Below are 26,361 nucleotides of genomic sequence, written 5' to 3'. Positions count from 1 at the left end.
AATTTCGTAAATTTATAAAAACTCAGTCAGAATATTGATTGCGATATTGATTTGGAGAATGGACAAAAAGCTCACGGAAGTCCCAGTTCAAAAATGAACGAGCTGCATTTGCAGTAATTTATGACTGTAATAAAAGGTGCTTCATTGCCACGCCGTCACACAGGGGGCGGCCGTAGCCCGCGACGTCTCGCCGTGGTTTGATCCGTTCCTCCCCTGCTCCCAGCCCCGCTGATGGTAGTTTCTGCTGTACCAGGAGAAGGTCAAGTGGCTCCGGCTGTCAGTCCGGGACCGAAATGATCCCGGCGGAGGCTCTGGCGCTTACCGGCGCACTTCTGTTAAGTAGGTGAGCAGCCTGGGACGCGCCTTATTATGCCGTCTGATTATAAAGTAAGTAACGCTGGACGTTTATTATTGTTGCTGCTGTGATTATTATTATTATTAATATTATTATTATTATTATTTCTACCTTCATCGTAGGTGCTTATTTGACCGTTTTGAAGACCCCGTGTCTCGTTCTGAAATGCTGCCATGCTTTTGCCAAACGGGATTAGAGACCCCATTATAAACATCATGCAGGTGAGATTGTGGCCAGGACGGCACACTTCACCCCGATATCTGTCTGTGTGACGCCCCGGCCGTTACTGTGTCATCTGAGGATCTGATCTATGGGATCCCTGTTTAACACACGGTTAAAGTGCGATCGCGGGGTTCGCGGTCTGTGCAGATTCTACCGGATAGTAACAGCGTGTCCCGTCACCGTTTCCCCTTTTAATTAAATGTCCCATCACGTCCCGAGTGTCTTGTTTGTCTAAAACCTGCATACGATTAAGCAGCTTTGCACATCACCCTGGTAGAACGTGCAGAAATGTTTATATGGGTCCGTTGTAAAGAGGCACCCCGGAGATCAGCTGTGCAGGCAGGGTAAATGCCATTCAGGAATAACGTGAATGAAGCCGCGATTTAATAATAAAAGCCGGCGTGTCCATGTCCGTGTAAACAGAATTAAAAGGATGGCCTCATTGTCAGCTGGCGTCCGGTATTGGGTTACCTGTCTAATCCGCTATTAATGAGATGCGGTGGCACTGGGCAAAGGGATTCCATCCATCCATGCTGTCAGGCTGGGGCCGGGATTTGCTTAAAAGACGAGTGGTCGACCTGTACGGGTGACTGGACCGTGCTGACAGCTTTCTTTTTAAAATGCAAGGTAGTCTGTAATTAAGTAAAGCTTGACTTAAAGTAGACTTATAGGATCCTGTTTCGGATAAAATCAATCCTTTCTCTTTGTATGTTAAAAAATGAGAACTTTTGGAATAAATCTCTACTTGTATATTTCCAATACCTTCGTTTACATATAGGCCCTATATATAGGTGTAGGCTACTATATATATATTTTTTTCTCCATCATGCGTGGGTAAGTCTTTGCCGACTTGCTCATATAAGCACCGATTTATGTGTGGTTAATTTACTTGTGGTTATCTTTAAGATTATTTTAATAATCTAACGATTCGTCAGATCTATGCTTGTGCAATAAAAAAAGAGAAAATCTTACACAGCCGGAAAGACTTAAGCCTGCATAATTACCGAAATGAGAGATTCAAAATTGCGGCGCAATAACTTAAATCTTTTCTAATTTTGTTCATAAAAACGCTGCTCACAGCACAGCCGGATGACTGGAGTACGTTTCCGTCCATATTAGGGCGCGGTGACGCGCGACCGTCACACGTGGACTGCGGCGTGTCTGTACACATTTATACAAGCATTAGTTTGCTCTTTTTTAAGAAGCAGCATCCCGTGTTCATTGATATGAAGGTCCTGTGAAATTCCTTATAAAAGCTTATAATTCCACACATCCGAACACCGTTATGGCGTATGTCAGAGAATCATTCAAAGTCGAAGTATACAATATGAATAATGCATAGTCAATAATAACCATCAACCATGTTTTATGGTTGAATTAAAAGAACTTCTTTGTCATAAAGCTTTTAAATGTTTGTTTGAATGATTGTCCCTGCTCATTCTAGTGTAGTACAAAAATAGGACCCCAGCAAGAAGCCACAGTGATAAATTAAAAGCGTGTTTGAAGAGATGACTGTGTTTAGAGACTGATGCACCAGCCGAATGATTTTGTCGTCAAAGATCCTAATTTATGACTGGCTTCCTCAGAAGCATTATATCAGGGACCCTGTGAGCCTTCCATCCAGCCCAGGAACCTCAGGATAAACGTTGACCGCATTTGCAAGACGGGAGTGACTCCTGTTTAAAAATCATCTCACGCAGCGTGGGAGGGGGCCCTGGCCTCCCGGAGTTTCACAACAGCCCCGCTGAGTGATGAACTGGGCCGTCTCTGAAATAAAAAGTGGTCTGAAATCAGAAAACACTACGTTTCCCAGAAGACTAAGCAGAGCGTTTAATAATTAAAGGCAAAGGCTCTCACAAAACTCCACATGACATCCGGTGATTGATTCACAACTTTCCATCTGCACAGAAGGCCTCATTAAAGGTTATGGCCATCATATCACTGTTCGGTGAATATGACTTGAACCAGAGCAGTAATCAGATCAAATGTTGTAAAGACATCCTTAGCTTTTGGATGTGGGTTAGCCATACTTCAGGTCTATGTCAGGGCGGCTCCTACGTCCCGCATCCTTGGCTCTGTGGAACGGCATCAGTTTGTCTGGCAATTAGCCTCACTGGCGCTGGACACTTACTAAACAGGGCGGACCAGGTTACCTGTAGATCTGCTCCGTTAAACCGTCAAAACTCAGACTGTGTCTGATGCCCTTTTCCCGGTGGGCGCCTCCCTCTGTCGTCTACAAAATGAGATTGGCTTCAGGTAACGTTCTGTTGTCTCGTAACACCTTGGTGTGCTAAGCACGAGGGAGACTGCGTGATAAATATTAATAGATCTTCAAAACATTTTTTCTAGGTGTCTCCACAAGCACTGTAATGAAACAATGTAATTCAACACTTAACTCTTTTAATGTGCTGTTGGTAATCGGTAACACAGTAAGTGATTAGACAGAAAGACTGCTGTCAGTAATGGGCTTTTTTCCAATCAGGCAGAATCGGCCTGCAAGTCTGGGTTTAGGCTTAGGGTTAGGGTTAGGTTTAGGCTTAAGCCTAGCATTAAGCTTAGGCTTAGGCTTATACTTAGGGTTAGGTTCAAGGGCATAGGTTTAGATTCAACATTGATAGGGCTAGGGCTGGGCAATTAATCAAACTATAATTTCAGTTACGATTTTGGCTTCTGACGATTACCAAAATAAACTAATTGAGATAAAATGATTATTGAGCCGCATTTCATTTTGCAATGATGGTAACAGTTTGTCCATCGCACCCCTTTCCAGCTCCTTTTATTTACTTTTTAGTCAAATTTAATATAGAGTTCAAAGAAATCCACTGTTAAAAAGACAAGTTCAATAAATGCATGATATTTACAAAGTCAATGACTATTCTTTGTTAAATAAATGTGATCCGAAAGTTCTACTACAATAATCAAGATTATGATTTTTGCCATAACTGAACAGCCCAAGGTAGGGACCAAATCAGGGGTTAGTGTTCAACTTAGTGGTGGTCTAGGTCCTGCTCAAGCATTCAGTGCTGTGCAGGGCTCCCCCCCCCCTATTAGTTTGTCAAAATATGTGCCCCTCCCATTTTTCTGCTGGTGCAGCCTTTGCCAGAGCACCATACTGGGTGTGGGATGCAGCTTAAATGCTTTTTATTGTGGCAGATTTTAAATGAAGACTGGTCAGATATCGTAGAATCTGACTCAGCTCATTTTGTGGCGCCGAATCGGAAAATTATGTTATCTATCACTGTCTGACTGTACTCAGAGAAAACAGCTTTGCATGTTTCAGGAACAAATTTAATCTTCAGGGTTCAAAACTCGTTGGGGCTGTTGAATTAGTTTTTGTTATTGTTTTCTGATTGGCTTACGGGTCGTCCCGCTGAGAGTGTTAGGTCGTGTAGGTTGTTCTGAAGGTCCAGCTGAGTTGATGCATGTTTCCCTCAGCGAGAGCAGGACAAAAACAAAAGGCCTGAGCTCCTTTTTTCTCATTATGGGTGAATTTGTGAGCTGAGACTTCTGACATCGATCATTTATTCCTTTCCTGGGCAGAAATATTGTATTTACAGGTCAGTTTTCCATCCCACCTTTGATCATTCGTAACTGACTTGCATGGTATCTGAATGTGTAAGTTTCTGATGAATTTCTAATCTGAATTATATGAGGTAAATTCTAACATAATAATCATTTACACTGTTGGATTGTTCTGTACTGTAACTAATATAACACGTGACTTTCGCTAGCTTCTTCTGACAGGCCGACTTTACTACAAGGTAGCTCATCCTTGACCTCTGTATTGACTGTCATTCCATCAGCATTGTTACAGTCTGTCATCTGTGCTCTCAGGTCCTGACTTGAACGCACCCTCAGCATCTTTGAGAATCACGCGAGGAATCACGGCTCCGAAGATGTTCAGCACCAAAAGGTCAGTGTGTGATCCTGCTTTTAAATGGGGGGGGGGAGCGGAGGAGGAGGAGGGGGTCAGCTTCAGCCACATCTCACACCAGACCAAGTCAGCATCTTTCTCCTTACTCATCAAGTCGTGTGTCATGCCTTTTATGAGTAAATAAGCTCCAGATACCTTTAAAACCAGGTGTTCAAGCTCCCTTTACTGATTGGAGGAGGTGCCCCCTGCAAGGGATTGTGGGATCATGAACCCCTACATTTACCGCCCTGTGTCCAAGCATCTGCATTTCCCAGGTTACATCAAGGGTGTAGATTTGAGTATGGACAGTGGGGACACGTCTCACCGTGTGTGCGTATGGGGGCGGGGGGATCGGGGGTGATTTGGCCCCTACCAGTGTGGAACCCAGACCTACACCCTTGTATAACACACACCATGTGACCTGTCCTCCATCTAAACTCTTACAGTGGTAGAAGACCTTGGTTTACAGGCAGGTATGAAGAGGATCCGTGTCTTACCAAATAGTCAATAGAAGATACAGAGAAATGAAAAAAAAAACAGACATACTGGATAGTGTCTTCACCCTTTCCTGGGAATCGTTTGTATTCTGTAAACAGAATCAGGATCAGAATCTTTGTGACTGTCAAGTACAAAAAGGACAAGGGATTTCTTTTGGTGCAGGTGCTGGCATGATGTAAACAATTAAACATACAATAAAACATACAATGAAGACAGAAGGACAGAAAGCAATAAATGGAGTAAATGTAAAACAGAGGTAGAAAAATATGAAAATTACAAAACGTGGATATATGAATAAAATGACTAAAATGACACAATCTATAGGGTGCAATCAGCTTGGAACTCGTACTCTGGCGAAATGTGGGTTGGAGGTCTTTTGCACGGGTTAGATACCATGTTGCAGGTTTAAAACACAAACAGACAAGAGAAAAACACTTTTTATGTTTACAAAACTCAGTGAAGAGCATTACTGCAACTTCGGCGTGACGGGGAGTCATTTTCCCTGAGCTCCCTCGACCTGCCTGGGTGACCCTAACAAGGACAGCCAATCAGAGTCAGCCGGGTCCCGTTACCCAGGGTGCTCGTCCAGTCATCAGCTTCACCTGCCCTTTGAAGTTCTTCTGCTTCACTGCGGCTCACTGCACCAAACACGGCGGGGTGACATTTTACTCAGGGCTGTCTTCGCTTTTGTCCGAGTTGGTGTTCTGGGCTGAGCTAGCGACTTTTAGGGTCTTTCATACTAGCATAAGGGTCACCGTGGCCCAGTCGCTTCTTGCACTTTCTCAGAAGAAGCCAGCATTGTGTCCAGTGTGACGATCTCCTGCCAAGCTAGTGAGCCGATGGCATCGTGCCACTTTCAGGCATGTTGCTGTCGCCGCTGACGCTGTCGGCATGAAAGGTGACACCTTCCGCTGCGGGGGGGGGGTAGAGGTATGCTGCGTGGGGGGGGAAATGTATCCTGTTGGTTTGTTCATATGCAACAGTGGGTAAAGCAGCGTCAGTTTGGCTTTTAAGCACAGATGAAGCTTCTGGTCCAGATTTCGCCATGCCATCATCACTGTGACTGTGAGGAGTTCAGGGTCCATGCCAAGCACATCCTGTATCACTCACAACACCTTTAGGACAAAGCTGGCACATTCAGGAACATCTACGAAGCCTTTCTGTGGTCGGGAGGTCCATCCCGAGAAAGACCCCTGTGGAATGGCGGTGCGTGATGGGGAGGCCCTTCCATGCCGGATCAGCAGAGCTGCTTCCGTCAGGCCTTGGCGAGCCGACCGCCGGACGTATCGCTTTACTGCAGCGGAAGCGGCGAGGGCAATGGAGCATGTCAGGAAGCACGTTCTGGGGCGGGCGGGGAGAGCGATGAGGGTGGAAGGTGAGCTTTATTCCTACACAGATATTGTGTACACCTCTGCTTTAATTATTCACTTAATTTGTCTTTATATAGCTCCCTAAGTAATCATTGGTCCAGTTTAAAAAGTTTGCTTAAGTTTAGTCATACATATTTATGGTGCCAAGCAAGAGTGTAACTAGGGATTCTGGGCCGGCTGACAAATTGCTCCCAAAAGGCCCCCCTGCCCATTACATAATTTAATAATTTTACGTATTCAAGGCCCCCTGAAAAGTGCTGGATCCCCTGAAACTGCCAGGGTATCTATGCCCCCACAGGTAGCAAGTCAAACATTTGAGTGCACTTTTTTGAAACCATAGTGATCTCTGCTTTAAACAGGTTTCACTGTCTATAAACAGGAAGTGGGTGTTAGTCTCATGGAATAATTAGCCGTAATGAATTCTGCACATGTGGTTCAATTCAATGTATTTGCATATAGCGCCTTTCACAACAGAATCGCCCCAAGGCGAGGAGAGGAACCAAAAACTCCCAAGTAGGGAGAAAAAAACTCCTGGGTGGTCCAAGGACAACTGGCTGCCCCACTATCTATCAAAAGACGGTACATTAGAGACAGGTCTGTAATTGCTGAGCTCCTGTGGATCCAAACTTGGTTTCTTCATTAGTGATTTGATTACTGCTACTTTAAATTGGTCAGGTACATAGATAGATGAGCTATTGTCTTAAAAAGGTAGGGAGAGTTACTTCTATTGCAGTCAATAAGGCTAGAGTAATAGGCTGAGGATGCCGTATGTAGGGCTTGCTTGTATGCCGACCTGAACACCTCTAACCTCATTAATTTACATTCATACTGAATTCTGCGGCAGAGAACATGTGTCATCATTAATCCATCATTAATCCATAATTAATCCATAATTAATCCATAATTAATCCATCATTAATCCATCATTAATCCATGGACCGGGACCAGTACCCTGCAGCTCTTTGACCTCGTGGCTGCGGCTCATCTCAGAACGACAGACGAATTCACATTTTCAGGTCTTAACATATGATAATACTTTCATAAAGAGAAATTATTTGTGGGTTAATTATTAATTTTCATTTAGATATTTCTTTAGTTATATGTGAATGAGGCGGTCTGTCGTGTTCTTCTGTGGTGCCTTACCATGGGAAATGTCTGGTGGTTTTAAGACCTGTATTATCTGTAGGCACCGTTTCATCCAAAACCTGACTAACCTCTGTATTTGAAGTCTCGTGTGACTTTGTTGACATCTCTACTAGACATAAAGTTCACATTGCTTTCTGCATTAATAAATTGTCGGGAATTTCTACCATTTAGGTGATGTGTAAAAATGATCTTCTCTGTCATAGTCAAAGAGGGTGGGGCTCATTCACGACATGGTCAGAGAAGGATTTACTCAATGGACAGACAGATACATGATGAGCATAAACTCCGTGAGTGATGATCAAGTCTAGTGTGATTATGTTCATGTGTTGGTCCTGTTACATGCTGGTAACATCCATGCTAGTCCAGGAGGAACAGGAAACTTTATGTCGAAGTCTTTGTCTGCACGTATATTGAATTCTCCAAGTATTACAATATTCTCTAAGTTAAATTCTCTAAGTAAGTAAGAAGTTCCCCAAATTCAGTTAGAAACAAAGTATATTGTCCAGGTGGTCTGTGTTCTATAAGAACATAGACGTGCGGGTCAGACACCATTTGAATTAGCATTGCTACAAATGCAGTCAAATCTTATATAATTTTGGGTTCAATTTTTAAGAGCAAGTTAAAAAATAGCTGCCAGGCCGCCTCCACATCCAGAGCCACGCAGTTTCTGCACAAAACTAAACCCATCAGGTGAGGCTTCAACAAGAGCAGCAGTGTCTGTGGGTCTGAGCCAGGTGTCTGTTAATAAGCACAGGCCTGCAGCAGTGTCAAGCACCGCTTTAACAAGAACTGGTTTGGTTCCTAAACAGCAAACGTTCAGTAATGAGCATTTTATGGTGGGTTTATCTTGTGGCTCATTTAATCTTATCGGTGAAAATGATATTAAGTTATCAGCATAGTGGAATATTTAGATTTAAGTCCTTGTCTAATAATAGATACTATTACTATTACTCATTCAAACATTTCTAAATAGTTGTTAGATTTAGGTGATGCCGTGTCATGGAGCACCCGGGTCAGAGCCAGATCACAAGGCTGAAGCCTGGGTGGTGCACTGAGTCAGGCAGGCAGACGATTTACCATGTTATAAGGTGGCATAGATGATCCCCTCCAATTAGGATGGAGAGATTCCATTTATGAAGGCCAGGCCATTCCCAGAAAAGGTCCCAATTATCACTAAAAGCTGTGTTTTGAGATGCACACCAAGTCTCTAAGTGGTTCAGATGGTTCCCCCCATCCATCGTGAAGGACGTTGCATCATGGTCTGGGCCTGCGCCCCTGGTGCTCCCCGCCATCACTCGTTTCTTCAAAGCCGTTCTTTCAGCTTTACGGCTGACTGGGCAGCCTTTCACTCTTCAGAGAGATAATGAGCCAAAAGACGCCACAAAACCGCTGAAGAAGGAAAGTGAAGGAAGGAAGAAGAACTCGAGCTAATGACCTCAGCCTCCAGACCAGTGCAGCAAAGCCCCAAGCCCCCTATTTCTCTGGGAGCTGCTGCAGAAGATCTGAGAGGCCATAGCAGGTGATCTCCTGCAGAAGCTTGATCAGCAAATGCTTCATGTTTCTGAAGGTGGCATCAAGTCTGTTTAAGGGAATCTGAGATATTATTCTCAGTTTTCTTCATCGCTGTTTTGGTAATCCTTATGTTTTGTTTTGGATATTGCAGTGTTTTTTTCTCTTTTACAAGTATTTCCAGAAAAATGTAAAACATTATGGAATTACTGAATTTCCAGCAGGTGTGCTGTAAGTGGACCAGGGACCTGAGTTGGAGTTGGCTTCGTACTCGCAGTATAGCAGAAAACCAACATATTTTAATCTTTGGAGAGGAGACAAAATGATTACCGATGCCCCAAGTGAATTAGCGGCCTTAATCACTCCACGGTGGCTGTGTAGCTCCCCAGGGTGGCGGATTTGCAGTTGGATGGAATCCTCCATGGATCGCCCCGCGGGTGGGAGCTGGCAAGGGGCTGTGTGCTAACTGGGCTCCCTGTTTCCCACTGGTGTCCCACTGGTCCCAGTTCTCAGGGGAGGAAAGCAGCCAAAGGCAGGTCAGGTGCCTGCGGTGGTTTGTGTCTTCACGGCTAAATTAACACCAAGAGTGTTTTCTTAAAGACCTGTCCCTCTCTTGGTGTTAAAAACAATCCCAGTGATAATTGAAGTGCGCACTTTCAGTGTGAAATCAGAGAAACTCTTCTGACTGTTAAGGAATAAAAAGCTCTGTTACACTAACCAGTTTGTTGCTGCTGGATTACCAGAGATTACTGTGAAGATGGATGGTGCTGACTCTCCTTCCAGAATTCACCTTCTGAAATACACTCTACTCTGAATAAAATGTGAATGTATTCCCCTTGTCAATAAGCTCCACCTTATATTGACTGGCAGTGTACACTGTGTGAATAGTAAGGACTGATCAATTGAAGCTCCCCAGTGAAAGGTTTGATCTGGCAAGTGACCAGCATACACCAATACTGTTACAAGCACACACCAGTACTGTTCCAAGTATACACTAGTACTGCTTCAGGTACACACTGGTACTGTTCCTAGTACACACAGATACATTTACGAGTATACAACAGTGTTGTTCCCAGTACATACCCATTCAGAGTGTTAAAGTGCACTCTGGTACTGTTCTCTATTACGAGTACACACTGGTACTCTTCCCAATAAACACAATACTGTTTCGAGTATACACTGGTACTGTTCATAGTACATGTTGATACTGTTACAATTATACACTGGCACTGTTCCCAGTACTCATGACAGTATCAGTGTCTATTGGGAACAGTGTACTCGTAACAGTTTTACACACCAAAGTTCTGGAACCTGGTCAGGGGCGGATTAACGCACAGGCTAGATATGGCTTAAGCCTAGGGGCCCCACGTGTGCCAGCCTGCAAGGGGGCCCCCATTGGCGCGGAGGGGGGTGGGGTTGGGGGGCCCACAGACTACTGTAGCCTAGGGGCCTCTGTACACCTTAATCCGCCCCTGAACCTGGTACCTGGTTAGAAGTTTCTGGACTGTCTCAGCTGGGGACTTTTGAAGCTCCTGGTCACTTTTGCATGTCGCTTTCATGCCACACAACAGAACTGGGACCTTTATGCTAAATAAGTGTGGGAGATGCAAAAACTTACCTCACACTTAATACGAAACTACACCGCCCCCCCCAAAACAATGGAGAATGAACAAGTTGTTTTGTTAAGCTATTTGTTAGTAATTTGGGGGGGAGTTTTTGCGATCAAAATAGGACACGGCCTTTCATTTATATTTTATTCATGTAATTGGCGCCTGACATCCAGGTTCACTTGACACATGGAAAGTCCAAGTCCTGTTCATCATACCTCCAAACGAGCTTGATGGGCCGAATGGCTTCCTCTCGTTCGTAAATTTCTTATGTTCTTATGTTCAATATACGTTCTTTCCATTTGTGGCATATGAGTGTTGTGATTGAACAGTTTATTATTGACATCATGTCATGATTCCAGTTCTTAAACTTCAGGCAATTGAATTAAGCTTTATAAACTTGGGGTAAAAAATGCATGAAAATAATTTGCTTTATATATGCGCTGAAAAATTAGTTTGTCGTCAGGCAAAAAGATTTATGAATTTAGCTTATTTGTCTCTTGATGTTTGCATTCCTTCTTAGAGGGATTGTGTGACACATCATTATGTCACAATGTTACTAAGTGGTTCGAAATCCATGCTGGGAACCCAAGGAAGGTACGACATCATCATTTTGTTTATTGTTATTAGCGTCTGTGAGAGCTCAGCTCACAGGAGCTGACAGGCAGCCAGTGTGGGATCAGCAAACCCAGCTGGCTTGCCGTAGTCTGTGTTGGAGCAGGAGGAAAACCAATGACCTCCTTCTGCCTTGAAACGTTCGTTCTTTTTGAAGATGTTGCTGTTTTCACTTGCAGAGCTGTATTTGTTTATTTGAATGAATCTCAGCGTCATTCCTTTGTAGTTCTGTGAACTCATTTTTTATTGATGTAAAATTGACAAATTATCTAAGCAGTTAAATCTTGCTTTTTGGAATGGATAGGGGGTGGCATGGTGGTGCCGTAGGTAGCGCTGTCGCCTCACACCTTGTGGTTCGAATCTCCCCCTAGGATCCACGTGTGTGGAGTTTGCATGATCTCCCCATGTCATTGTGAGGTTTCCTCTGGGTATTCCAGTCTCCCCCCACAGTCCAAAGACATGCTGAGGTTAATTGTAGTTACCGGATTGCCCATAGGTGTGCATGTGTGATTGGTGTGTGAGTGACTGGTGTGTGAGTGTGCCCTGCGATGGGTTGGCACCCAACCCTAGGTGGTTCCCTGCCTGTTGCCTCTGGGATAGGCTCCTGAGCCCCCGCCAGCCTGAATAGGACAAGTGGTTATGGAAAATGGATGGATGGATGGAATAAACAGTCATTAGAGGAACCTTAAAATGTTAAGCAGATTTGCCCAGATCTGATGTTTTTTTTTTTGAGAAGACTGTCTATCTGATGGATGTCTCTATATACTTGTGATCTCAGTGGTAGGAAGAGAGAGCCTCAGAGTGCCTGCCCAGGTGACGGGATGTTTGATAAGAAGATGGGTCTTCTGCCACTGGACACACAAAGCTAAGCTAAACTAAAAGCGGCTCTTTGTTCTCCATGGGAAATGGGAGCGATGCCGCCTTGCTGGACACAGTGGTCATCTTGTTCTTTTGTCGCCAAGCAGGGAGGGATGCTCATCATCAAGATGCATGCTGGGACACGGGGGAGCACGTTGTCACATGATGTCACGGCTGTGCTTACATTGTCGTCTTTATGTTTTCATCACCAAATTGTCTGTGAACGGCAGCTGGTGGCGGAGGAAGAGCATCAGGGTCAGCTAAAAGGAAAAAAAACATTCGATTTTGACACTGAAGTCGAAAGTCTCAAGAAAAAAAGGCAAAAGTTTTTGAGATTAAACTTGAAATTAACTTTTGAGAAAAAAGTAGAAAGTAAAATAAAAGAAACCTGTCAGTGACTGTGAGCTGTAGGAGGTTCATGGTCTTACGTGACGACACCATACAGATGCCTCACATTTAGCTGCTTTCTGGGTTCATTCTGCATAAAATGAAAGCTCACATCTACTAGGAGAAGCTATCTGTAGAATTCAACTTTAACCTTAAAACTTTCTACTTCAATCTCAAGATTTTCAGCTTTTTTTTTTCCCTCAAAAGTTTATTTTGACTTTACTCTCAAAACGTTTCACTTTAATCTCACAATTTTTATATATATATATATATTTTTTTTTTTCTTTTCATTTGCTGCTCCGTAAGTGGTCCTGTTATGTTAATAAATAAAATGGACCTGGACTTTCCACCTCTGGTTCTCCAAACACTGAGGAAATGCCGCATGTTATTAAAAAAAAAAGAAAAAAAAAATCTAGCCGAAAACTGAAAGATCAGCAAGCCTGGGCTTTGGCGCTAATTAAAAGCCTGCGAGCGAAGCACTGTGTGAGTGTAAAGGCAGAGTCACGCTGGGCCCGTCCCAGGAAAATAGCATGCGAAAACAATGTCTATTACATTTCCATGGAGTTTTCTTTTGTTTTCTCCTGTCTGCTTGACTTGTAATCAAGGCCCAGTGGTCATCTCATATCTCAGTCTTTCTTTCCGTGGGTTGAAGTGATATTTGATCGTTTGTGTTTCGTTTTTCCCATCAGCTTCTTTCTGGCAAGGTTTCCCGGACATAGTCTGCCTCTCAGCGTGTTTAAGTTCAGGATGGGTTTATATTCCTATGAAGCAGCCCCCCCCCCTCCCTTAGTGTAGATGTTACAGAAATTTGAATGTGATGAAGCTCAGTGAGGTATAATCCCACCTGAATCCCTCGTCTGATAACTGACACCTGAACTAATTTTTATCCTATTTATACGGCAAGAGCAATGCATTTGCTGTTGATTCTTGAAGGACCAGTAGTGTCAATAATGCACATTCAATGGATGAAGTTTATGAATTGCGGGCAGCAGGCAGAGGTGCCCTCATAATGGTGCCCTTGCTTCTTCTGCTGTATCTGCACCTAGTGGGATGAGAGAGGCCCTCCTTCCAGCTAACTGGCTCCAGGGTGGCCTGCGCCCACACCCATCCATCCATTCTCTGTAACCGATTATCCTGTTCAGGGTAACATAAGGTCTGGAGCCTAAGGGCACAAGGCAGGGAACAACCCAGGATGGGGCGCCGACCCATCGCAGGACACACTCACACACCATTCACATCTATAGGCAATTTAGTAACTCCAATTAACTTCAGCAAGTTTTTAGACTCCGGAGGGAAACTGGAGAAGCTGAAGAAAACCCCACGATGACATGGAGAGAACATGCCAACTCGACACACTTGGAGCCATCGTGAAAGTTCAAACCCTGGTGCTAGAGGTGTGAGGCAACAGTGCTAACCACTGCCTACCGTGTAACCCTGCTACCACAGACGTGTCTTCTGAAGCACCCTGGAAGGGACCAGAGCCTGGTGGTTCTTCCAGGCTTATAATGTAGGGAATGAACCTGAAAAGCGGTGATGGCAGGTCGACGCACTTGATCACCATCCCAGAAACAGATTTCTTCCTTCAGGAGCGTCTGGATTTCGTTGTGTCACTTTGAAGCTGGACAGCGATCCCGTTGTGGCTGAGTGAAACACTGTATCGCTTTCTGTCGCGTCCGTGAAAGAGCTCGCCTAGGCAGATTTCTTGAAAACAGATCCGATTCCCTCCCAGATACAAAATCAATATTAAGGAAAGCGAATGAATTTGAATTTCCTGCAGGTAGATGGCTGTGAGAAGAATTCCAGTTTTATCTCCTGCAGTGGAGCATCAAAGGGCTGAGCGCCATTCGGAGCCGAGGATGAAATGCCAAGCTTCAGCTCAGGGTGAAACGCAAACCTCACAGAGAAATGTAACACCCATGGTATTTTGGCTGTGGCCTTCACCTCTAAACTTCCTGAAGAATAAGCTTTATTTAGTCCTGAGGTCTGGGCTGTTGGTGAACCTCTTGATACGTCATTGATTCCGGTGGGTTTCCGCTTTGTCAGGGATACGGTGAAGCTGTTCCTCTGATGTCCTCTGGAAGTCTCTGAATTACGAGCTTGTGAACACTGGGGTGACTCGACAGAAATGCCAGTAGTACGGCTATAGTGAGGCTCACGTGTTTGTAACACTATGACTTATCACAGGCTCTTGTGATTACCTACAATTGGACGGCTATGTGAGAATCATATTTATAAAAAGCCAATAGGGACATGTAAATATTATAATTATAAAAACAGAGATTTTAAAAGCTACGTTTTCAGAGTAAAGGGAAACTGTAATACATACAGACAGCTTAAAACCACGAATCGAGTGACAACATGTTGGAACTGTTACCACCTAAAATAATCCTTACAAAATTCTTCCTGAACAGCGACTATAATTTGGGTTTCCAGTGGTTGCTTGTCACCTGGTGACAGGTCCGGAGTTTATGAACGTGACGTATTCTGCTAAGGGTACTTTGCTATGTCCATCAGTGAAACCATTTAAAAAAATCAACAATGTGTCTCATTCACCATGACAGAATCTCCCATTTCAAAGTTAAGCACTCCCTGGGCAGTTGGACCACGCCTTGAATGATTTGACGAGAGTGCGGCCTTCTTACAATCTTACAACGCATGTGTCCTTGATGGCTTAGTGTGACTTCCTCATTTAAAAGAGGAACTTTTGCATGTCATGAATAGAGTCTCACAGAAAGCAGGAAAAACAAAAGGCTCTGCAGGATGCGCTGCCACGACAGACTCTCTAATCGGATTTGGCGGGAAACGTGCCAAGTTTCCTATCGACTGACAGCTTCTGCTTTCATCACCACACGCACTAGACTCAGTGAGAGGTACATTTTGGTGCTTCTCAGAGAATTGTGGGTGGGTATTGTAATAAATCACATTCAAAGGTGAGTGAACGGCCAACCCAGCAGCAAACACTGAAAAAGGCAAAGCGCAGAGTTAATGTTTTATGCTTTAATACAAGATCAGTGTTACTTCATCTGTTCATTGCTGTCATTATTAGTTGTTGTTACACATACTTCTGCGCTTATCTGCTCATTAACTTGCAGTAGATTTTTGCAGATTTGCTAGAGATATACATAAATATGTCATATAATATTGCTGCAGTTACTTGCTAGAAATTTCCGTTAAAAACAATGAGGACGGGTCTTAGTTCAATGCAGGACAGTACAGCCTAATTTTTAGGCTTATTTTCAGAGGATATTAAGCTACCTTAAACTACCTGCTGATTGAGGTCAGTTGTAGGTACAAATCAAAAGGCAATTAAAATATTTCAAATGTGTTCAGCTTATTTTATGCATAATCTATGGAGTATGCGGTGCAATATTGTTGTCCGTTGATATTCTGAGCATCTTTTATAGTTGACTCTTCCACATTGCGAGGGTTAGGCCCTCTGCGATCTGGAAAAAACACGTACATTTTTTGATCCTCTTGGCGAGCAGAGTGAGGCAAAGAGAAAACATATGACAAATGCAAGATATACCATATGGACAAAAGTATTGGGACACACCTCTTAACCATTAAAATTCAGGTGCTTCATTCAGACCCATTGCTGCAGGTGTATGAAATCAAGCATCTAGCCATGCAGTCTACAAAAATTTGTGAAAGAACGGGTCGTTCTGAAGAGCTCAGTGAATTCAAGTGTGGTGCTGTTATAAGCTGGCACCTTTGCGATAAGTCAGTGCAGTTTCTTCCCTGCTAGATAGACCACAGCTAAGTGTAAGTGGTATTATTGCAAAGTGGAAGCGTTTAGGATGAATAGAAACTCAGCCATGGAGTGGCAGGCCATATAAAGTAAGAGGGAGGGGTCACTGAGCGCTGAGGCCACTGCTCTGTTGGCTCAATAACTGCAGATTTCCAACCTTCCTCTGGCATGAAAACAGCATAAAAACTGTGCTCTGGGAGCCTATTCCATGGCCAAGCAGCTGCATGCGAGCCTTACATCACCAAGCGCTATGCTAACGTAGTACACTGTGGAGTGACGAATCACTCTCCTCTGTCTGGCAGTCTGATGGACGAGTCTGGCTTTGGCGGAAGCCAGGAGAACATTACTTGCCTGACTGCATTGTGCCAACTGTAAAGTTTGGTGGAGGAGGGTTAATGGTATTGGTTTGTTTTTCAGGGGTTGGACTTGGCCTCTTAGTTCTAGTGAAGGGAACTCGTAATGCTTCAGCATGCCAAGACATTTTGGACAATTCTATGCTTCCGACTTGGTGGGAACAGTTTGGCGATGGCGCTTTTCTGTCCCAAAACTTTTTCCACTGAGCGATCACAGCGAAATCTCAAGTGAGAGGGTGCCATGAGCATGCATGGTGTCCTCCAAACCAGGAAGTTCAGCAAGACACCCAAACTCCCAAAAATGCCCGTTTACTGTACATTAACTCGATGCTGATTGTTGGTGCCCTGCTAAATTAGTTTTAGGGTATTTCCATAAGGTATGGAAAGTAGTGTATCGACAAGGTCCTCAGACAGTGCTGATCTGACCGATGTACTTTGGGACAAAGTCGTCGACCTAATTTCCATGCAACGATATTCATTAAAGGGATTCTCTTCATTTAACTTCATCTGTGTTGTAATTGGGCCTGGAGGTTTAACCACATTTTCAATTAAAGCCCTGCATCAGCAGAGAGAGGACAGACCTGGCTGAGGGCAGGAATGGCAGTATTAGATATGTATGAGATAACGGCCCCCTGGGCCTCGCACAGAAATATTGAAACTAAAAATAATCTGGGGAAAGGATCCGTAAATCATTTTATAGCTGTGGAATCGTGACTTTTCCTAAAGCCTTTTCATTCACTGAATGTGCTTAATAGGCATGATCCGTGCTCTAGCCTCTGATCCCAAAGATGCTGCGTGAACCGGAGTCAGTTTTACACCATCCTGAGGTGCTCCGGCAAGTTCTTGAGGCGGAAAATGAGAGGATTCATTTCACACATGTTGTTTACTGTCCATGCCCTGCAATCCTCCTTTATGTACATACATATGCATCACCCTTAATCAACCTGAATACTATCACACTCTTGCTTTTTTGAAATAAACTGTGAAATTGCAGCAGCACATAGGCAGTCTCATATGAAGACAGCTGAAGCTTTACTCCTGTCTGCATGAGCTCCTTACAGTGGATTTGGTGACAGAGATCTGGTTTCGCTTCCATAGTGTTTCAAGAACATACGGATTATCTGCAGATGTTCAGCTAGTTTACCAGCCCGTTAACCCGCAGGGGTGCTGGTCAGCCTTGCTGATGACTTTGCCCACAGACTGATGCTCTGATGCATGTGAATGAACTCCCTTGGCTGAATATGGCCTCCTGAACTTTGTCGAACAGCCTTTCCTGACCCGGTCCTCGGGGGCCCTCAGACCAGTCCACATTTTTGCTCCCTCCCAGCTCCCTACAAATATATGAGCTGTCTAAAGGGGAGCTGAGAGAGAGCAAAAATATGGACTGTCTGGGCTGGTTGGGAAACACTGTTAAAGATGATCTCATTTCCACAGGTGCCCCCGCTGTTCCTGGATCAGCTCTGCAGATCTCATTTAGGTCCGCCATAACAAGGGCGGTTTAATGTAATTCGGAGTCAATGGGCGGATAGGAGGCGGGCCAGCTCCTCATGGTTATGGTCCATATGGTGCCACCAGATGGGGACAGTAGGAGGTGTCATTTGGAGAGTCCCACCAGTAGGGGGAGCAGGGTGGGAAACAGGAGCACTTTATATATGCTGTGTTCATATATAAGTTTCATGCTTACAGTCCCACTGAACACCAGTTGCGCTGAAGTTGACACTCTGACGCGAGATCTCTTCCACGGTGGAGTCATTACCTGTTATTTGTTTGTTGTTATTTATCGTTGGCCTCTGTCCTTGTCATATTTATTGTCTTGTTTATCTGGCAGGAAGTGGTCAACAGGAAGTATGAATTTCATTAAACCACGTACACACGCGCGCAAGCAGCCTCAGTCTGCCCTCTTCATGCCAGTCATGGCAAAACAATGCTGATATATGGGATTTTCCTGCACCAGCTGCACCTTCACCTGCTACAGGCACAATGGGATTTGCAACATATCACTCTGGGGGTGGGCCATTCCGTTGTTATATAGCAGTGATAATATGACAAAGCTTGAGTGGTTTGTTGTATGTTTGGGTTTAGGTCACGTGATGTTTACAGATCCAGCGTGTCAGTGTGGGAATGGGATCCATCAACTAGCTTCGGGGAGTTTAATTTCCTCTTAATCAATGCAGACTGTTCAGTTTCACAGGCCAGCAAATGGCAGCACGCAGGAAACAGCAAACCTCCAGATGGTTGAGTTTTACATGCTGCTTATTGTGTAAAGGGGCAGCATGTGACCCAGTGGGTTTGGACATGTTGCCTGTGATCAGAAGGTTGCCAGTTCAGATCCCCTGATTGGTAGAGTGATTTCACTGTTGGGCCCTTAACACCCAGTTGCTCCAGGGATTGGCTGACTCTGCTTTCTCAAAAATCTATATCGCTTTGGCTAAAAGTGTCTGTTAAATACATAAGATTGCTGGTTGAATCAGTTAATGTTCGTTATCAGCGGCTCTGGTAAAGTTAAACCTTTGTTTGCTTTCTGTCATGCATTTAGGGTTGGTTAAAAGACGATAACGGTATTCGGATGTCTGTGGAAGTGTGGGAATGCTGATGTAGACCACCCATCAAGGGAGATATGTGGCTCATTTAAAGGATGTTTGAGTGAGAATGTGAGGATAAAAATGTCATTAATTGATTAGCTACCTTGACAGAGGACGTGATGATGTCGGTGCTTTTACATCGTACATTAAGTGTGAGTCCCAAGCTGTGTCCCTGCTCAGGTCTCTTCATGATTGGCCAACAAAGGCCTCAGTGAGGCTTGTTGTTGTTCTTTTAGTCATCGCTGATTCTGGACACAGACTCCCTAGGTTTGTTCGTTCATCTGACCTTAAGTAGTTTTTGGATGAAACTTTGGTAGAAAATCTGCTGCCGGTGGCCACATGACAGGAAGCGAGAAGCTGGGACTCCAAACGGGGGTGTGAAAACGCAGCGTGCGGGGTGGCAGGTTGATCAGTTCGGCCCCCTCGCAGGAACCCAGAAGAGAGACATGACAGGGGGATGTGGCCACACGTTCGGGAGGGTGGATCAGGAGGGGGGGGGGGGTGCAGGAAAGCGTCTCTGCTGTTTGCTTAACTGGTTGTTTGTTTTATAGGCATGGAGGCCTGGCATCATTATGTAATTGCTAATTTAATTGTGTTTATTAATGTCTGCATGTGTTTATCTCTATATGCGATTAAACTGTCCTGAATAAGATGCACGTAGCCAATAGCAGTTAAAATGGACTCTTTCTGCTCCACCTCACTTCTTCTCTCCTCTGTTTTTGGGTCCCTCCCCCAGTAATCTGCACTCCAGTTTCAATGCTCCCCAAACCATCCAGTTTATCCTCCCAACCGAAACCCCAACGTTATCCTCATTTTTTCCTTTGCACCATAATGGCCGCCTCAGTTTTGGTTCCCTTTGATGTTCCCACCCTTCGTCCATCACTCCCTGAAAAGGGGATTACATAAAACCCAATTAACAATCACCCCATTACGTCATCTGCTTCTGCCCACAGTGACAATAACATCCCAGGGCTTCCACATGAAACAGCACAATAAACAGCTTATTAAAAATGAATGTCTATTCAGTGTATGAAAGCATACGTTAAGGGACCAAAGAATGTAATCTGATAACCTCACATTAAAGGTGTCTAATATGACTGTTCCCACTGCCCTGTAAGGTGTAGGGCTTAACTACAGCTTCCCACCATACATGGAGTCTTCTTACTGAGACTGATCGTCAGTCCTGCTCAGTCTGAAGGATGGACTTCTTTCTGCTCATTCTGGAGGGCTGATGTATTCCTGCTCAGTCTGAAGTTCAGACATCTTCCTATTCAGTCTGAAGATCTGACGTCTTCCTGCTCTTCTGGAGGTCTAACAATTTCCTGTTCAGACTGAAGGTTTGACGTCTTCCTGCTCAGTTTGATGATGTGAAGTCTTCTTGGTCATCCTGGAGGTCTGACATCTACCTGCTGAGTCTGAAGGTCTGACAACTTCCTGTTCAGTCTGAAGTTCTGACATCTTCCTGCTCACACTGTACATCTGGCATCTTCCTGCTCAGTCTGGAGGTCTGACATCTGCCTGCTCAGTCTGATGGTCTGATGTCTTACTGCTCAGTCTGAAGTTTGACATCTTCCTGCTCACACTGTACATCTGGCATCTTCCTGCTCAGTCTGGAGGTCTGACATCTGCCTGCTCAGTCTGATGGTCTGATGTCTTACTGCTCAGTCTGAAGTTTGACATCTTCCTGTTCATACTGTAGATCTGAAGTCTTCCTGCTCCTTCTGGAGGTGTGGCATCTTCCTGTTCAGTCTGAATGTCTGACGTCTTTCTGCTCATGCTGAAGGTCTGATGTTTCCCTGCTCATTCTGAAGGTCTGACGTCTTCCTGCTCAGTCTGAAGATCTGGCGTCTTCCTGCTTAAAACTTAAAGACAGAAGGATTGTGAAGTTCCACTTTCATGGTCTTTATTCATACCGAAGGTCCAGATCAAGCCAGCTCTTGTCCTTCTAGTGGTAAGTCCTCCAGAATGTTTTAACCATTTCTCTGCCACTGGTCATCACATCTACAGCGACGCTCAGGAGACTCGTTAGGATAGATCAGAACATCCGTCTAGAGGCCATGGAATTAGGTGCCTTCCCCCCCATCAGCAAGGTGGAGCTGACTATGACAGGGCATAGAGCTCACACATGGGCTCCAGAGAGGAGCATTTCTCCACACAGGCCACCAATCCAGACAGCACTGCACTGCCAGTCCCTCTGCAAGATCACATCTACATCTCACTGGATGCTCATCAGCGTGCTGCATTCAGGTGGACAGTCTACTTAAGGTGCTTCATCGTTCACAGGTCCATCTCCAGGACTCCCTGCAGGTGCCCAATGGGACTGTATCCGCTTAATGGTCACGATGCAGATTTTAATGCTCGGTCACGGGGTCTGACCTGCCTCTTATTAACACCTGCTATGACTGTCGTTTCAGTTCCTTATGAAGAAAAGCCAGACCTTCAAAAGACACACTTTTTTTCAATCAGTTGTAATCTTTATACCCTGTGGAGTTACAGGCTTCTCTCTTAAGCATCACACTGACATCAATCTTTCAGCCGGATTTCTGCATGTCGTATTGGGTCTGTAGTGTTTAATGGAACCTAATCCTGATCAGCTACAGAAAAATGACAGCTTCGAGGTAGAGGCCACGTCTGCTGAAGTGTAGAATGGGGGTCCAGAATGACCCCAGATTCACCCTTGTAAATTGCACCGTGATGAGGGGGGGGGGCACCACTGCCTGTAAATGCCAGGTGGTTGGTGTTCGCACCCCGTCTGCGGCGAGGATTAACACACGTGTGTAGGCCAATGAGGAGGGGAAGTGGCCATTAGCACAGCACAGTCAATCTGGGCTGTGTGTTAAGGGCAACCACACAGCCCAGGGGAAAGGGCTTTGCCTGTGTCTTCATCTTATAACCATTTATCCAGCACATGGTTGTGGGGATAACTTTGTTTTTAAGTATATTCAAAGATAAGTATATTAAGTATATACAAAGAATAAGCCTTTCATACTTTTACCCCATTGAGAGTGTCTATGGGCTTTCAACCCCCAGAAACTATGCGCTGGATACTCAGTTGTGGAAGATGGGTGGGAAGGTCTTTCATACTTAGAAATGATGAAATATTAAATTTCTAATACAACGGTCAATAATCTTGGTGTCATCTCCCAGGTACGGTAAAGGTCATCTGTTCAATATACGGTGACATTTTTTAACAGGTAGGTGATACTTTTGAACCTAGGGGCCACTGTCCTCTGTCACTATGGAATTCCGTGCAATAATTTCCCTGACATTCTTTCCCCTGTTACTGTTTATTGCTGTCCATTATTTATTGTTACTGTCTATTAATGGGGATCTATTAATTAATGGGGATCTATATATCATGTCTTTGTCTGTCTGTCTGATCTAATCTTTACCACTCTGCAACATGTGGGGAGGGGGGACAGAACACTGTAAATGACAGAAAATTTTGGGCATCACAACTTTATTATAGAAAAAAAAACAAAATTCATAGTTTAACCATTTACTGCCACATTCCCCTTGTAGCTTTCAATGAAGAACTTAGTGTTTTACACTACACTGTTGCAAGAAACAGTGACAGAGGTCTGATATGATAGAAAATCTGTTTTTAGTCCTGCGTAATGTTTATAGGGTGACAAATGTAACCTCCTGTCATGTATTTAAAAATACACACACACACACAATGGATTAGGATCCTGTGCCTGTGTGCCTATGATCGGAAGGTTACTGGTTCAAATCCTATCACTGGCACCATCGGGCCCTTGAACAAGGCCTTTAATCCCCAGTTGCTCCAGGGCCTTTGCCACTTTGGATAAATCCCTCCGCTAAATAAAATGTAGAACATTGAAATAAACTTTAAACAAAAAGAAATTTAAATAAACTGAACCCCATCCAGTTCACCGTTCCAGTTTCACATTGCCGTTCAGTTTTCCATGTTGTCACACATGGAGAGGTTCAGAGGGTCAGGGATTACCTTCACCACATGTCCGGCAAACACACCCTGCTTCTGACATTTGAGAGTCTGCCGGTGACCTAACCTGTTTGCGAGGTAAAGTTTCAATGTTGTGTTTCCTCTGTTTTATTTGTTCCCTCAGATTAAAGAAGAAGTCCCAGTCTGTGGATATAACCAGCCAGGGATACTCCGGTACCCTGGTTAAGGATAACCAGCATTCCCCGATAAACCGGCTTGTGCCATCTGTCGCCAGGACAACCGTATCGGGGGAGGAGGAGGGCCGAAATGCAACCAACTCCCAGAGAGCACGCAGCCCGCGACATAGTGACTTGAAGCGGTTCTACACCATGGGTAACTCCATGAGTCCCGGACGTGTAAAGGGCTGTGTGCGGTCAAGGCTGTGTGGTCAGAGTCAGGCTCAGCGGTTAGCATGACATGAACCAGCAGCTGCTGGGGTCAGTTCCAGAAGGGGCTTTGCTACTGTGCCCTTGAACGGGATCCTTAACTTGAAGTGCAGCGGTAAAAATGCAGGGTATAAAGTCAGGCAACTCACACAAGCTGACGTCTTAGCATCAGCGTGGAATGAGGGTGTAAGAGACTCTCACTTGCCGGTGCAGTCAGCACCCATTCTTACCGGTTTACTCTGCAGAACAAGATGCTCCCCCACTGTGGCAGGATTCTAGTGAAACACAATGCCGGATGGCCTCAGGGAGGCTGAGAGGACTGGGGTGAGACAGGGACTGTTTCAGCCCTGGGGTATTTTAATTTTACTGAGCTAGGCAGAGGTGGACAGACTATTCAGAGGGTGGGGCAGGGCAGGTGCTCGGAGAAAGATGTGTATTGAGAGTACAGGCTCACTCTCCAATAGCTGCATACCTTAGTGATCACATGACCTTTCTGAGCTGTGTCTCCATCACGGCGTTGGCCTCCATCTCCAGGGTGGGGCTGCTGCACCATCTCTGAGGCTGACAGATCCACACTGAGCTGATCCCCGAACCTCCATAGGTCTACAGCACCCCCCTCCCCCACCAGCAGAGTAAGGAAAGGAACCACAGGATCTCTGCAGTGAGGTGTGCCTCTGGGGTCCCGAGTGTCCAAACCCAGGAGGTTTGCTCGGGGGGCGGAACAGTAAATCCACGTGAAATAATGAGAAGTGAGCAGATCTGCAGAGTTTGGAACCATTGCTGTTGCCAGCAGTGTTCAGTGCCGTCAGCTTCTGTGATAAAATGATGGTTCTTCAGTAAATTGGAAAGTGATGGAGAAAAATGAAAGAGGCATCTGTACCCTAATAGGTATAGATTTGTGTTTGGCTTTATAAAGGAAATTGAGTCATTTACACATTTCGCCAGTGGTTATTGCTTATCGTAGTCCATTAGGACCGGGGCAACACATTTCTAACAAGGCTGCCTATATGTAGTGCACAGGGAGTCAAGCAATGGCACGTTTCTGATAGAAGTGTCACGTGTCTGACGGTGGAGTCACTATAGCTCAGCCCTCATCAGAACTCTGACGATCCAATTCAATGCTACATGCTGATATTAATAGAAAATATTAGACAAAATTCTGTTTAATCCCTGCTGGGAGTCCTGGTCGGTGCCTTTCTGTCATGTACGACAGAAACAAAAGTCTGTGATATGTTCATTGTAAACAAAGGAATCAGACCCTGGAGCAACCAAAACGCTTCTCTGAGTAGTCTGCTAAGAGGACATGGGCACAGTCAGACCACAATCAGTCCTCTAATTAGTAATCTAATTAAGGAGTTGCTGTGAAAACCCGCATACGCAACGACCCTTTCTGGATAAGATTGCCCACCCCTGATTTAGCAGGACTGCTCGGTGACCAAGGTTGGAAACGGGGCCCAGACAGTTCCCCGCCGCTAAGGTCAGCAGAAGACAAAAGAGTCATCAGGCTTCACCGCCTGTCATACTCTCCTACACGTCTGCAGACGTTTCAACCCGACCTGCTGAGAGACAGAGTTAATGCCTCATTTGGCTCTCGTGAGCTATGACTCACAGACCAGTTTAGGGTTATAACAATAACCCGTCTGATTCATCCATTTGTCTGTCTAGGAAGATCTGCACCACCAGGTTTAGTTGGAAGGGTGTCTGTCCTGCTCAAGGTCAAAGTAGGATGTTGGGTTCTTCGCTCAGTGAGAGCAAAGGTTGATTGATAGGCTCCATTTGGGTTTAGACAGCACATCGGGTTTCTTCCTGCACTTTGGTTTTTTTAGTGTTAACTAGCAGCATTAATTTAGTCATGGAATATGATGCGCTGCCTTTATTACATGTATAATGCAGAAGCGCTGATCAGCCAGTGATTAGGGGAGTGACCCCTGCTGTTTTCAGTTTTTCAGTGTCGTCACTATCGATGCAAGGTCTCTTTAACGCTGCGAGACGTCGCAAAGCAGACAGATAAGCATGCACTTAATAACCAGGAATTTCGAGTACAAATGAGCCCTTCTGCCTCTTTGGAAATGCAGTATCTCTGGTAGTCGAGACGGAACCGCAGCAGAACCGAAGGGGAACATTCCCCAAGTTTAAGGGACATGCAAACCAGGCGCCAGGAGTTACTTGAAAGATTCGGCAAGGGACCTGATACAGGACTGCGTTTCCGCGACGTCTTAGCAGCCTGTGATCCCAGGAGGACATCAGTCACCGTCCAGAGGATGACTGACAAGGAGCCGCTCCTACGCCGTCCGGCTTGCAGTGAGGAAACGCTCGTTATTTTTACTTTTTGGGCTTTTCTTAAGAATAACTGCTTTGCTTGTTAATTCCTTATGACTGCAGAGGTTAATTATCTTTTTTTTCAATTTAAACAAAATGAGTTTAAGTTGTAAACGTTATAAATAGTTTAACATGATTTTCCGTGATTATACTGTTCGGTTTAAATATGTTCCATGCTGTAGACCAGTGTATACTGTTTGTACATGATGTCATTTCAGATGACCGCTAAGCAGAGGACTGAATTATTTTCCCGATTGAACTTTTAGGTTTCACTTTTAGCAGATATCATACCGACGTCTGTAAAATCACATGCTGATTATATTAATTCGAAGTAGCCTAATGAATCAAGCGACTTAAAATTAATCATTTTATGTTTAATTATGCAGATAATATTTCTGCGAATAACGTGTCGGCTGGGCCATAACTTATTGTTTTATTTCTTTTTGACAAAGCGTGGCTGCTATATATAGTCCAAGCGTAGGAACCGGGGGGGGACTTGTCCTCCTACACATTTAATTTGACTTCA

The 26,361-nt window shown here is 44.7% G+C and overlaps 1 protein-coding gene across 6 annotated transcripts in view; it reads left to right on the top strand.

Moving 5' to 3' along the window:
* The first annotated feature begins 206 nt into the window (after positions 1-206).
* LOC111852570 (oxidation resistance protein 1-like) overlaps positions 207-26,361 on the top strand; it is a 51,391-nt gene continuing 25,236 nt past the window's right edge. The window contains exons 1-4 of one of the 6 annotated variants that reach the window (XM_023828646.1): positions 207-343; positions 478-576; positions 4,412-4,490; positions 23,255-23,463. In XM_023828646.1, coding sequence (XP_023684414.1) covers positions 4,474-4,490; positions 23,255-23,463 — 226 coding nt within the window. In that variant the 5' untranslated portion in view covers positions 207-343; positions 478-576; positions 4,412-4,473. Of the gene's footprint in view, positions 388-477; positions 577-4,411; positions 4,491-23,254; positions 23,464-25,247; positions 25,818-26,361 lie in introns of those variants that run through there. The other 5 variants (XM_023828683.2, XM_023828641.2, XM_023828674.2 and 2 more) reach the window with 5 other exon arrangements.

Source organism: Paramormyrops kingsleyae, chromosome 23, assembly GCF_048594095.1.
Source record: "Paramormyrops kingsleyae isolate MSU_618 chromosome 23, PKINGS_0.4, whole genome shotgun sequence".
Classification (NCBI taxonomy): domain Eukaryota; kingdom Metazoa; phylum Chordata; class Actinopteri; order Osteoglossiformes; family Mormyridae; genus Paramormyrops; species Paramormyrops kingsleyae.
The sequence above is the reverse complement of the archived record's forward strand: the minus strand, read 5'-3'. Positions and strand labels throughout refer to the sequence as shown.